This window comes from Vigna radiata, unplaced genomic scaffold (genome assembly GCF_000741045.1).
Source record: "Vigna radiata var. radiata cultivar VC1973A unplaced genomic scaffold, Vradiata_ver6 scaffold_111, whole genome shotgun sequence".
Taxonomy (NCBI): domain Eukaryota; kingdom Viridiplantae; phylum Streptophyta; class Magnoliopsida; order Fabales; family Fabaceae; genus Vigna; species Vigna radiata.
Window position 1 is genome coordinate 607029 of NW_014543596.1, and position 11620 is coordinate 618648.

General features: G+C 32.3%; 1 protein-coding gene across 1 annotated transcript; it reads right to left on the bottom strand.

Moving 5' to 3' along the window:
- Positions 1-5805: 5805 nt before the first annotated feature.
- On the bottom strand, positions 5806-10242 carry LOC106754537 (kinesin-like protein KIN-10B). Its single transcript, XM_014636554.2, is given in 13 exon segments — positions 5806-6033; positions 6117-6155; positions 6245-6307; positions 6401-6422; positions 6529-6575; positions 6655-6884; positions 6999-7089; positions 7346-7409; positions 7502-7818; positions 8020-8225; positions 8302-8695; positions 9562-9730; positions 9829-10242. Coding segments are annotated over 13 exon segments (1938 nt in total). The 5' UTR covers positions 10053-10242; the 3' UTR covers positions 5806-5961.
- Positions 10243-11620: the final 1378 nt, after the last annotated feature.

An 11620-nucleotide genomic window follows, 5' to 3' on the forward strand; every position in this document is an offset into this window, starting at 1 on the left:
CGATGATTCTTAGTAAATCAAATTCAGATTTTAGCATACTCAATTTACCCATGAAATCAACAATCATTTATCAAACAATTAAGATGTTTATGATTCAGCTACTAATTTATAAAGTACAATGAACACAATAGTAGCTTCAATGAATATAATCACATCACAGCTNCTCCAAGTTTATCATGAAGACTTTATTGTTAGCACAATTTACTCAAAGCTAACTTTGCCAGCACGATGTATAACTTCCCAAACAACAACTATAATTCATGTATTTTCATATCCCAGTCTGCTCAATCTCGTGAATTCAGTTGTGCATATCAAAACAACATATACAACAATTCAAACAATATGCAGTGATCAGATTTAATTTAATAGAATTTTTTTATCTAGGTCCAAAGAATTTTAACTACCAACTTTATCAACTACTTCAGGCTTCTCTTAAGAAACTTAAAGCACACAAATCTTTCTTTCAAGTTTCAGAAACCAGAAAAAAAAAAATTCTCAGACAACATTTGTTAGGCTAAGTATTTAGAAATTTGAGACAAAATAAGACAGCTGGAAATTGTTAATCAAGAAGCTATGAGACATTTAAGAAATAGTCAAATTTGGGTGCATCAGTTTTCATATTTAAGCTTGCGTTGGTCTCTCATCCTTTTAGAAGGATTTAAAAGTTTCTTTTGAATAATTTATTTTAGATATCTCACAAGTACCTAACTTTTGCTACAGGATTACTCAAATGTAAGTACATCATACATACTTCAGGATTAAGCAATTGAACCAGCAACTTATTATCAGCAAAAGATTTAAAAAAAATGGTGGTATGGAGAGTGAAAATACTCAAGGCTGTGAAAACACAAGATTCTTTTGTTATGAACATGTTTAAATCAGAGAAATGAATTTGCGATCACAGCTGATTGATGTTAAACAACAGTGTTTCTAAAATTTACTTATCCAGATCCAATTATGTGTCAATTTTAAATATAATGAATCAAATAACTTTTGGACACCTAATTGGTTTCAAAAACAATTTTGAAAGCTTGAATAAGACAATATGAAATTATTGCAAGATCTTCAGTAATTAACTAATGGAAAATCAGAATTTAAAAATGAAAAATTTACTCAACCAAGGAAATACAGTTTTGCCTAAATTCTTTTAAAAGACTATTCCTTTCTGAATTTCACACCAAAATTTTAACACAAAAGCTGATTTAGATTTTATCTTTCAACAATTTTTTAAACCAAATAATTTACAGTACAATTTTGCAAATTTGATATGTTCATTTACTGCCTCCAAGCTCTTAATGTGTATAATCATATCTCATATGGTATGCATTTGAACTTTTTTTAAAAGCAAATCTCCACAGAAATAATTTCAAAACAAAGATGATAATTTAATTTTCAAAATGTCTTTAATCATCCAAAAATGCCAATAGAAACTATCAACTATCTCATTCAAATGAATTTTTCATTACTTTTGATGTTTGGCAAAAATTATACCAAGGCTAACTTTAAAGTACTCATGAAGTTAAATACCAAACCAGTTAAGCACAAATTCAATTGACAATTAAAAGAAAAGCAATGAAATAACAAAACACATGACTAATCATACCAAAAGATTAAATTCAGTACATGAATGTCTCAAATAGATGAATTTCACTGATTAAAATGTGTAAACATACAAGAACACACCATCAGGATAAATGAAACAATGATGAACATATAATTTGCCCAAACATAAATGAATTCAATAGTAATCTCATAATGGAAGATCAAGCAGATCAAAATGTAACAACAAAGTTTAAATACTACTTAGCTCAATCACTTGGTGCTCGAACCAAGGCTTTTATATCACTTGATGAATTTACTTCCTAGATTTGAGCATCAATTCCAGAAACAGAACATCATAAAGTTTTCTTCTCCTTTTGAAAACTTATTCTGCAAAACAAAGCAATGGAGCTTTTGGTACCGAAAATCTTATTTGGGTCCGTGAGGTTAGAGACATATTATTTTATAACTGGAATCCAAGCATATTTTCCATCTGGAACTCCAAAATGTTTAAAGTTACATTTGTTTGAAGTATGTCCCTTTTTCATGCAATAGAAGCAACAAACATCATGCACCTTGTTTTTCACAAAAGTTCCTTTTTCTACCCAAACTCTACGAGTTCTTTTAATTTGGTTCTTACCTTTAAAAACCCTTTTGTTTTTAAAATCCTTTTTAACAGGTAAAGGAATTTCAGCATTATTATTTCTTGTTGCAACTTCAAGCAAAATTTCAAGAATATTAATATCACGCACATGACTCTTACATGAAAGACATTCAACAGGACGTTCAACATTTGAAGACTCTTTCATTTCTAAGTTGCAAATTTTATTTCTCAAAATTACTTCCTCATNTAANGCCTTATCATATTTAATTTGCAATTCTTTAAACTCCTTTTTCAAATTTTTATGAGCAACATTTAATTTTTCAGATTCATTAAGCAATTCAAGAAAAGATTTTTGTAAATCAAACTCACTGGTGTCAAGGCTAGAGCCACTTACTTGGCTTGTATTGTCATCAGTAGCAATCGTCAAACATAGGTTTGCTTCTTCAACAGTTGAACTATAAGTGCTTGATGCAGTATCCTCCCAAGCAATGTAGTCCTTTTTCTTTTTGTGAGATTTCTTTGTTTTTCTTTCTTTACTTCTTTTGTTGCTTGAACAATCAGCTTTCACATGGTCTCTTTCACCACATCCATAACATTTGAAGCTTGATGTCGAGCCTTGATTGTTCTCCTTCTTCTTCTTCAAGATTTGGCTTTCACTATTTGCCATTAAGCATATATTTTCATCCTCATTAAAATCGCTTGAGCTTGAGGATTTTGATGTAGAGCTTGAATCACACTATGTCAACTTATCCACATCTATAACTTCATTATAATTGAATCATAAAAATTTCCACATTTCCTGTGCACTTTTATAAACAGAAACTTTGAAGAATTCATTAGGGGTTAGTGCAGATAAAGTTATATATCTAGCCTTAAAATCAAATTGGGCTCTTCTATTTTCCTCAGCAGTGCAATCAAAATATGATTTTTCTACTTCTACACCATCAACTGTGCTTGTAGGGATGTAAGGACCATTTTGTACAGCTTCCCAGATGCCTCTATCAACAGACCCCATCAAAATTTCCATTCTAACTTTCCAGAATGCATAGTTATCTCCAGTAAAAAGTGGAGGTCTGTTAATGGAAGCACCCTCAGCATATACAAGGTTTTGATTATGACCGGCCATTTTCGCAAATATTTTGAAAAACTATCAAAGCAAGCTCTGATACCAATTATTGGTACCAGCTAGGGGGTATGGTTCGAAGAGTATAACGTAGCGAAATTTAAACTAAGAGTAAGCGGAAAGCGTATTCAGTCACTTTTAAAACGAAGTTGGTCCTTTTTCGCAAAATAATTTTCTTTCAGAAAATTAATCGAACACTTTTAGTTCAGACAAAAGTAACAAGTGCAGGGAGTAGAAATATCACACAAGTAATTTTTATACTGGTTCGATTCAGAAGAATTTACGTCCAGTCGTCAATCACTATAAACAGTGATTAACAATTCCACTAAAAAGATGTTTCTCAGATTACAATTATACTGAATAAAAAGCAAATAAATAAACCTTCCTTCGACGAGCGAACCGGAAGAAGACCACTCTGCCAACTCAAAGAGATCTGCTCCGGAAATCGACCAACGATTCGCGAGCTTCTCCTGTTCACGAGACCAGGCAGAGCACCTTGCTAACTCGAAGAGAGCCTGCTCCGACTATCGACACATGATACGCGAGCCTCTCCTTTCACGAGACCAAGCAAGGGAACTTTGAACAAAGCTTATGAGAACTTTCCTCTGACAAACAGTGTTCTATTAAGCTTCTCAGTTCAAAAATGTTACCTCTAAAATTTACAGAAGCCAAAGCCAATTTCACTGAATGCCAAAGGTCAGGTCCCAACTGCCACGAATAATCGATTATTGTAAGTGATAATCGATTATTTGAGTCCGTTACAGGTTTTTCAAAATGTGATAATCGATTATATGAGGTGATAATCGATTATATGAGGTGATAATCGATTATTCCTGTATGACTTGTGATAATCGATTATTGCTTTCCCATAATCGATTATTCCAGTAGAANATNCAAGTGATAATCGATTATTGCTTGTCCATAATCGATTATTNCANTTAAAAATGCAAGTTTTACAAAGTTTATAAGACTTTCGTACTACATTTAATTTCTACAAATTGCTTTTAAATAATTTTAAACTCCTCTTCAACTAAGACTTCTTGTTGCAGCATCATCAAAACAATTGTCTTCAAGATTTACCAATACTCCTTATTGGTAACAAAATGGAAGAACAGAACATAATCTCATAAAAACGCAAATAAATCTACACCTAAACTAAAAAAACACAATTAAACCTGGGAAACGAAATTGGACAGTAATAAAATTGGGGAATTAAATTCAAGGATTGAGTACTGTACAATCTATCCATATTCCCTACTTTCAAGTCCAATTGCTTATTATTTATTCCATATTGCATCCAAAATTTTAATTTAATGAAATACAACAATAATCAAACCATATCATCTTGCATTGTTTTTGTGCATCCTTATTCTTAAGATTCACAATATTTTTCTATAAGACAAGGGACTATTTAGTTTTATCTAAAAGAAGAAAAAAAATCTTCAAAGGATTATTATCTTCAGTGAAACTTAAAGATTTTTTATAATAACGAAACAAGATGATAATTTATGATTAAAAGTAAAAAAAATAAATGAATTTGTTATCAAAATCAATTATAATGTCAAAAGACCATCCTCTAAAAAATTTCCTTATAACAACCAATAAATCTAAATCAAAACTATAACAATATCAAATAAATTTACATCTATTGTGAATAGAGACGGCAACAGCATAGACAACCCTTTGAACCAGATTAATATAACACCCTTCTCCACAAAAGTGAATACATATATATTATATCAATGATTTATAATAACAAATTTCTTAAATTTCAATAAAATAATTTATAATAGGTAATTATCAATTTAATAGTATGATTACTATCAATATATCTAGTATAGTAACATTAAGAATAGTATCATTATTGATGACATGTTGATTATTTACTTAAGGACAAATTATAGTACCATTAGTACCATTAATTTCTCTAACGGTTCTCTTCTGCGACTTTTTTCCAGTTCCAGAAACAAACACATGTTTTTAGTCCCAGAAACACATGATTAATTAGATATAGTATTTAATAATGTACTTTATGTAAAAATAGAAGTTGAAGTCTTGGATCAATAGCTGAGTTGTCTTATTGACTACATACAAATTGATTTGAGTTCTAAATGAAGCTGTGACTAAGAAACCATCTAGAATTAGTAACTTTGGATAACTCTAATTATACTAAAACTGAAAAAAAAAATAATATGTACCTTTTAACTTTACATGGTATGAATGGTATGAAACATGAAAAGACATAGAGAAAAGGAGAAGAGAGGTTTACTTATGATTAAAGAGAAAAAAAAACGATCAATATTGTAAACTCTGCATAACAGATTCAAATAATAGCACTTTAGTTATTATCATTTTGTTTATCTTAACATAAAAATGGTTGTTTTCAACTGAACCACGAGAATGATTTATTCGAGTGTGATGATCTACTTGTACCTGCTCATCAAAAGGGCGTTTTGTTTTCAATGATTTACTTGAAAAAAGTAATAAACAATTATGTGGGCAAGAGAATAGTAGAAATAACCGACACTATGTTACAAAGACCACAGTTACTCAATGATGGGTAAAATATGTTTGATTAGGTTGTTACAACATACAGGAACACAAAGCAAGCAGAATAGGTTGCTAGTTGCGGCAATGAAAGGAATGCAAATTGCACTTGATGTTTGCCAATAAACTAAAAGACTGACAGTGAACTTCAACTGAGTATTGAATCTTCATATTATTCTTCAAATAATTTTTTTGCAGCTTTAGTGAATAGGTTATGGACCTGTCAGAAAGTGGTAGAAATTAGAATTTTCGCTCGCACTTTTTAGAATAAAAATTTCAGCTAAGGTGCATGTGTTAGCATACCTGCTTGGTAGAGAGACCTATCTTCTCCAAATCATTTAACTACAAATTGCCAAAACCAAAGCATCACTAAAAGCATTATTATGCTTACTTAATTCAGTATCTGTATTATAAATATTTTCTATACTAACCGATTTAAGAAGAGTTTCTTCTCTGAGGTCTATAATGTATTCCGCCATTTTCTCTCCAATGCCCTGAAGGAATTGAATTCCGAAAATTACAAAATGAAAGAAAAGTAGTTGATAAAAGAAGTAGCTATAGGGTATTTGTGATCAGCAAGAATGTACCTTTAACTCAAGTAGTTCCTCTCTGCAATTCAGAATTGAACTCAATGTTAATATAACTTAATAGAAGGTTCACAGACTAGATATGCTTTAGATAGTAGGCAAGATACAAAGGAAAGTGTTTGCTTTACCTGCTAGCATTATTCAAGAAATCGAGGTATTCTTGAACTAGACAGTTCTGCATAATGAAAAGAGATGTGAGAATTGTTGGTTCAAAAAGTTCATTTGTTAGTGGAGTCAGATAACCTCTGCTATACCTTCAGTGTAGAACTTCGTGTGCTGAATTTTCCAAGTGGAGTGTCATCCTTTTGTATCCCTTTATTAGTGGAGCAGGTTGCCAGAAAAGGTGTTTGTGTGAAAGACAATGCCTCAAGGGGTTTTTGAACAGCATTGATGTTGATGGGGGAAAGGGCTTTTCTTAAAGGACCCTGTGCTGCATCATTACTCTCATTAATAGTTGAGTTCACTCCCTTTCTCAATGACTCGGCTACATACAAAGCCATGTTGCATCAGAGCTTTAGAAAGCACACAGGACTGTACCAATTTAAATTTTCCACATTATATTGCCAAATATCATCAAAAGTTTCACACAGTAGCATACCAGGTAGATTTTTGTATGATTCCCATGCAGCCTTATTAGCATCATGCTCAGTCTCTTTGTTATCACTGTCCTTGACAGCTGATGGTGCATTCTGCAAAGCATTGAGTATTATCATATTTAAAGAAAGATGCAAAGGTTTCTTCTCTGTGAATAAAAATTAAAAAGGTTATGAAGATTATTATATATTCAAGAAAGAAAAATGCAGAGGTCTCTTCACTGTCACTGAAAATTTAAAAAATCTGGGAAGACAACAAATTCCTTGTTGGACTTTTTTTCTTGCTTCTTGTATTTTCAGTATGCAATGCATGACGTTGCATGGGTTATTGAACTTCCCTTTGGATACTCACCTCCAAGCATGAATCAATTGAACCTTCAACATCTAGTAAATTTCCAAAAGCCACAGCAAAGGCGCTGCTAAGTAAAACATTTAGCAGTGAGTAACAAACTCAATGAGAGAATGACTATTGTAATTATGTATGCAAACAAAGGCACCCTAGAGTCACCTTTCATTAGTACGTTTAGTATCTAAGTTGATGGCAGTTCTTCCTCCCTTCACTGAACTGTTAAAGGTAATGGATCTCTTAGCAGGTGTAACGATGGAAACGGGAGTTTTCTTCAGAAGAGGAGAATTAAATGGCCCAAGTCTTTGTGTACTCTTTGTTTTTCCTTTTGATTCTAACCAAGCTCTCAATTTTGTTTCCATGTCAACTTTAACTTTCGGGGTCTCTTGTTTGTGAGCTGAAGTTACAAAATTTGTGACATGCCTTGATCGAGCAGCTAAACTTACAGTATAAACAGATTCCTGGTATTCTCTTGGATTCTGAAATCAAAATTGTCTACAGTAAAATTCTCAATCTAACCATAGTTCACAGTGAAGCAAACTAATAATGTTTTCTTTTGGGTTGAACAAACAAACTTATATAAAACTCTTCTTAATCAAGCTCTATGTTGTTTATGCATCAGAAAATTTAGTAGACTAACAGAAAATGAGAAGAAAGAACTATAAACTCTATAGCTTTACCAGGCAAGCAACCATCAGTGCACGACTTGTTCCCCCTAGAGAGTCCTGCAATATACGGGTCAATTTGCTTTCTCGGTAGGGTACTCTAGGTTTATTGTTGTTCAATGCATATACCACATTTGACAGTGCAAACAAGGACTGGTTTATCTTTGCACTCTCTTGGAGACGAATCCCTTCATTGCAGGTCCTTCGGTTGTCTTCATTACCTGCTTCAACATTAAACACATAAGATTATAACAATAAGTGCTTTTAATCCCTTAACTGATTGAGCATGGAAGTAACCTGCCAAGTCTATGAGATTCAACTTCCCACATACAACAGTTCCGGTTCCATCAGCCGAAGGAGTGGACACAGATATCACTAGCACTCCATGACTCCTACTAGAAACATCATTGAGACCTGTGTGGGCAACTTTGCGTCTCTGAACTCCACATAAGAAAACATCTTGAAATTCAGACATCGTGTTTATAGGAACCTGAGACAGTCCCCGGAGGTGAATCTGCCCATCTTTGTCATCCCAAACTGAAATCTCGTTTGCTTTGAGCTCCAAAAGGTCGTAGCATCGGTCCATGTAGACCTCATAATATGAGATCTGTGCTGTGCTGCCAGTGCTCTGGCAAATAGACAGGATCATAGACATTGCTAGTGGCATCAAGCCAGGTTGTTCCTTGGTTCCCTGCAACACCAAGCATCGGTTCATTGCATGTATACAACATGAAGATGTAAGAAACTTCTGGAAATTATAAAAAGAAAAATCACGTACAATACAGTACTAATATTTAAAAGCACGCAGAATTTTACATCTAGGTAATTTAAGGACTCCAATAGTGAATAAATTTTTCCAAATCCTCCTCCTTTTCCCCATAATCAGGACCTATGCTATTGTTAACCATAAACGATTGTCCTAATTCTCACCCTCTTAACCCTAAAGGTGTGTTTGATTCTGCATCAGAAAGCCCAAATGGGGATCAAAACAAGAAAATCAGAAACTATATGAAGTAGCTTCTATCTTGGATACGGGAACGAAGTATGCGTGTTGACTTCTCTAATGCAAAACTAAACTGGCAAGAATCTAAGACTGGATACACTATTTTGAATCCTCACATACATCATTTTGAATACTCACATGCATAAAACCTATAACTTTTAAATTACAGTCTTCAATCCCCCACTGCAGCTTCAAAATTGTAGTCTTTTGAGATCTCTGTAACTGCATGTCATCCACAATTTGAAACCATGCCCATAATCCTTACGTGCAAGACTAGTGGAAAAATGTATCTGGGATCCATGCCATTGCTGAACCTCATAATACAAAACCTAAATCCTTCTCATCCTCTTAGTTCAAAATTCATAAATTGCTCGAAGATAAACTAAGTCATACATCTGGATAAAAAAAAATGTATAAAAAAGAACATCTGCTACGGGCAAAGTGTGACATATTGACATCGCTAATCACAAGACGTTAGCTTGTAATATCCCATGAATTAAAATCCCTATTGCAACAAAGTGAAAAACAAGTTTCCTGAAATATCACATTCACACCTGCATGGTGTATGTCTTCCCACTGCCAGTAGCTCCATAAGCAAAGACCGTGGCATTGGATCCACTGAACATTCCCGGAATCAAGGGGCTGACTTCTCTGCCGAATATCTGTCCCACATTGTCATCTTCTTGCCCAAAGAAAGAGTCCAACTGGTAGCACTCATTCCGGCTAAGGTAAAAGATAAAAAACTGAAACAGTTAGAGACCCTCATCATCAAAACCAAATTTCACCTACAGAAAAATCCAAAGGTGCAAACTTTAGGAAACCTGGTGTCTGGGTCTTTAAGATAAACAGCAACCTCTTCCTGGGGAAACTCGGAATCTCGGTCCAAGACGGAGATGCACGAAACAGGGTCGCCGTTTCTTGTTGAGGTTTCGTGTGCGAGGAAGGGTCTGACCCTGACGATAACCCTCACTTTGGAAACTGAAATTGAGGTGTCGGAAGATTTCTTGGGAGTGAAAGATTTGACGGGTTTTGGAGTAGCAGCCATAATTAGAGGCAGAAAAAGTTCAGAATTTGATGGAGAATTGTTGAAATCTTCGGTGAAGTTGAAGTTCGTGATGTGATGATTAGACAGAGATTAAGAGTGGGAGAGGTTTTTGAAAACATATGACCGTTGGGTTTGCTTAGTGAATTTGCGAGGCACTTTTCATTTGAATTGACCATGATAGGAAAGAATACATGGTCCCCTTTCTTCGTGGGACCCATATACTATGAATTTAAGCTTAGAACTCAGTTTTATTTAGGAAGATATTCATATTATAATATTAAGATTAATAGGCAAATATATAATTGATTCATAAATAACCTGGTTGAAAATTAATAAGAAGGTGGTGATATTGTTAAATAATACATCTCTAATATTTATTTTATTCGATAACCATTGTCATTGATAATTAACATAGTTTTCATCACATATAGTTTATTCTAAACACAACATATTGTTTGTTAGGTAACATTTACTGAAATCTTTTTTTGGTAAATTAATGTTGGTATATTGATCAATGCTTTATAAATATGTAGATTTTTTTTTTTCTGAAAAATATGTTTTATGTAATAAACATTTATTAAGTATTCTATGCGGTTATTTTTTAATAAGAGTTAGGTAAGTAGTTTCTATTTGGAAAAAAATTGAGTTCAAATTATACATAATTTCTAAATATCATAATGGGTCGGGTTGGTTATGAATAGTGTCTGTTGTAACCTAACCTGATAAAAAAAATTCATTCGTTACTCGCACATATACCTGTTTAAAGAATATAAACAAGTATTTTAAAACCGCGTGTGGATATCCACAAATACTCGCAAATATTTAAAAAAAACTATTTTTATAAATTATTAAAATAAAACTTAAATAAAATTACAAAAAATATATAAAATATAATAGAAATTAAATTAAATATTAATTAAAATTAACCTTGTAAAATATAAATTAATGTTGATTTTAATAAATTTAACTTAATAAAATATAAATTAAATTTTTATTTTTATTTTTATTATCTGCGAGTACGAATAGTATAATATCCGCATCTGACCCGTTTATAAATGGATATTAAAATACCTCGTTATCCGCGAGATGCGGGTAGTAAATATCCACGAATATCAATTATCCGTCGCAAATTTTATCTGTAAATATCCGTAGACGTAGACTTTTTGGCCATTCCTACGTATTTCCTCCTATAGTTTTACCGTTTCTTTGGCGATGTTGTAATATTTTATATATAAACTTAGATATTATTACGAATTTTAACCTTTCAATTGTACTTACATTTTATTAATAATTTGCTATTACGTGTAATTTTATTAAAATAAAATTAAAATAAAATAAGAATATAAAGATGATTTATGATAAAAATACCACACATAGCAAATTATATTTATTAGAAAAAAATCTAAATAAATATGTCAAGATAAAACATTAAGTTATTTATATGATCTTTTATGAATAAAAATTATATTAGTTAATTTATCATTGCAACGATTTTTCTTGTGAAAAATATAAGAAATTTTGAACTTCATTTGCTTAAAGAAATACAAACATTGATGTTCAAATAATTA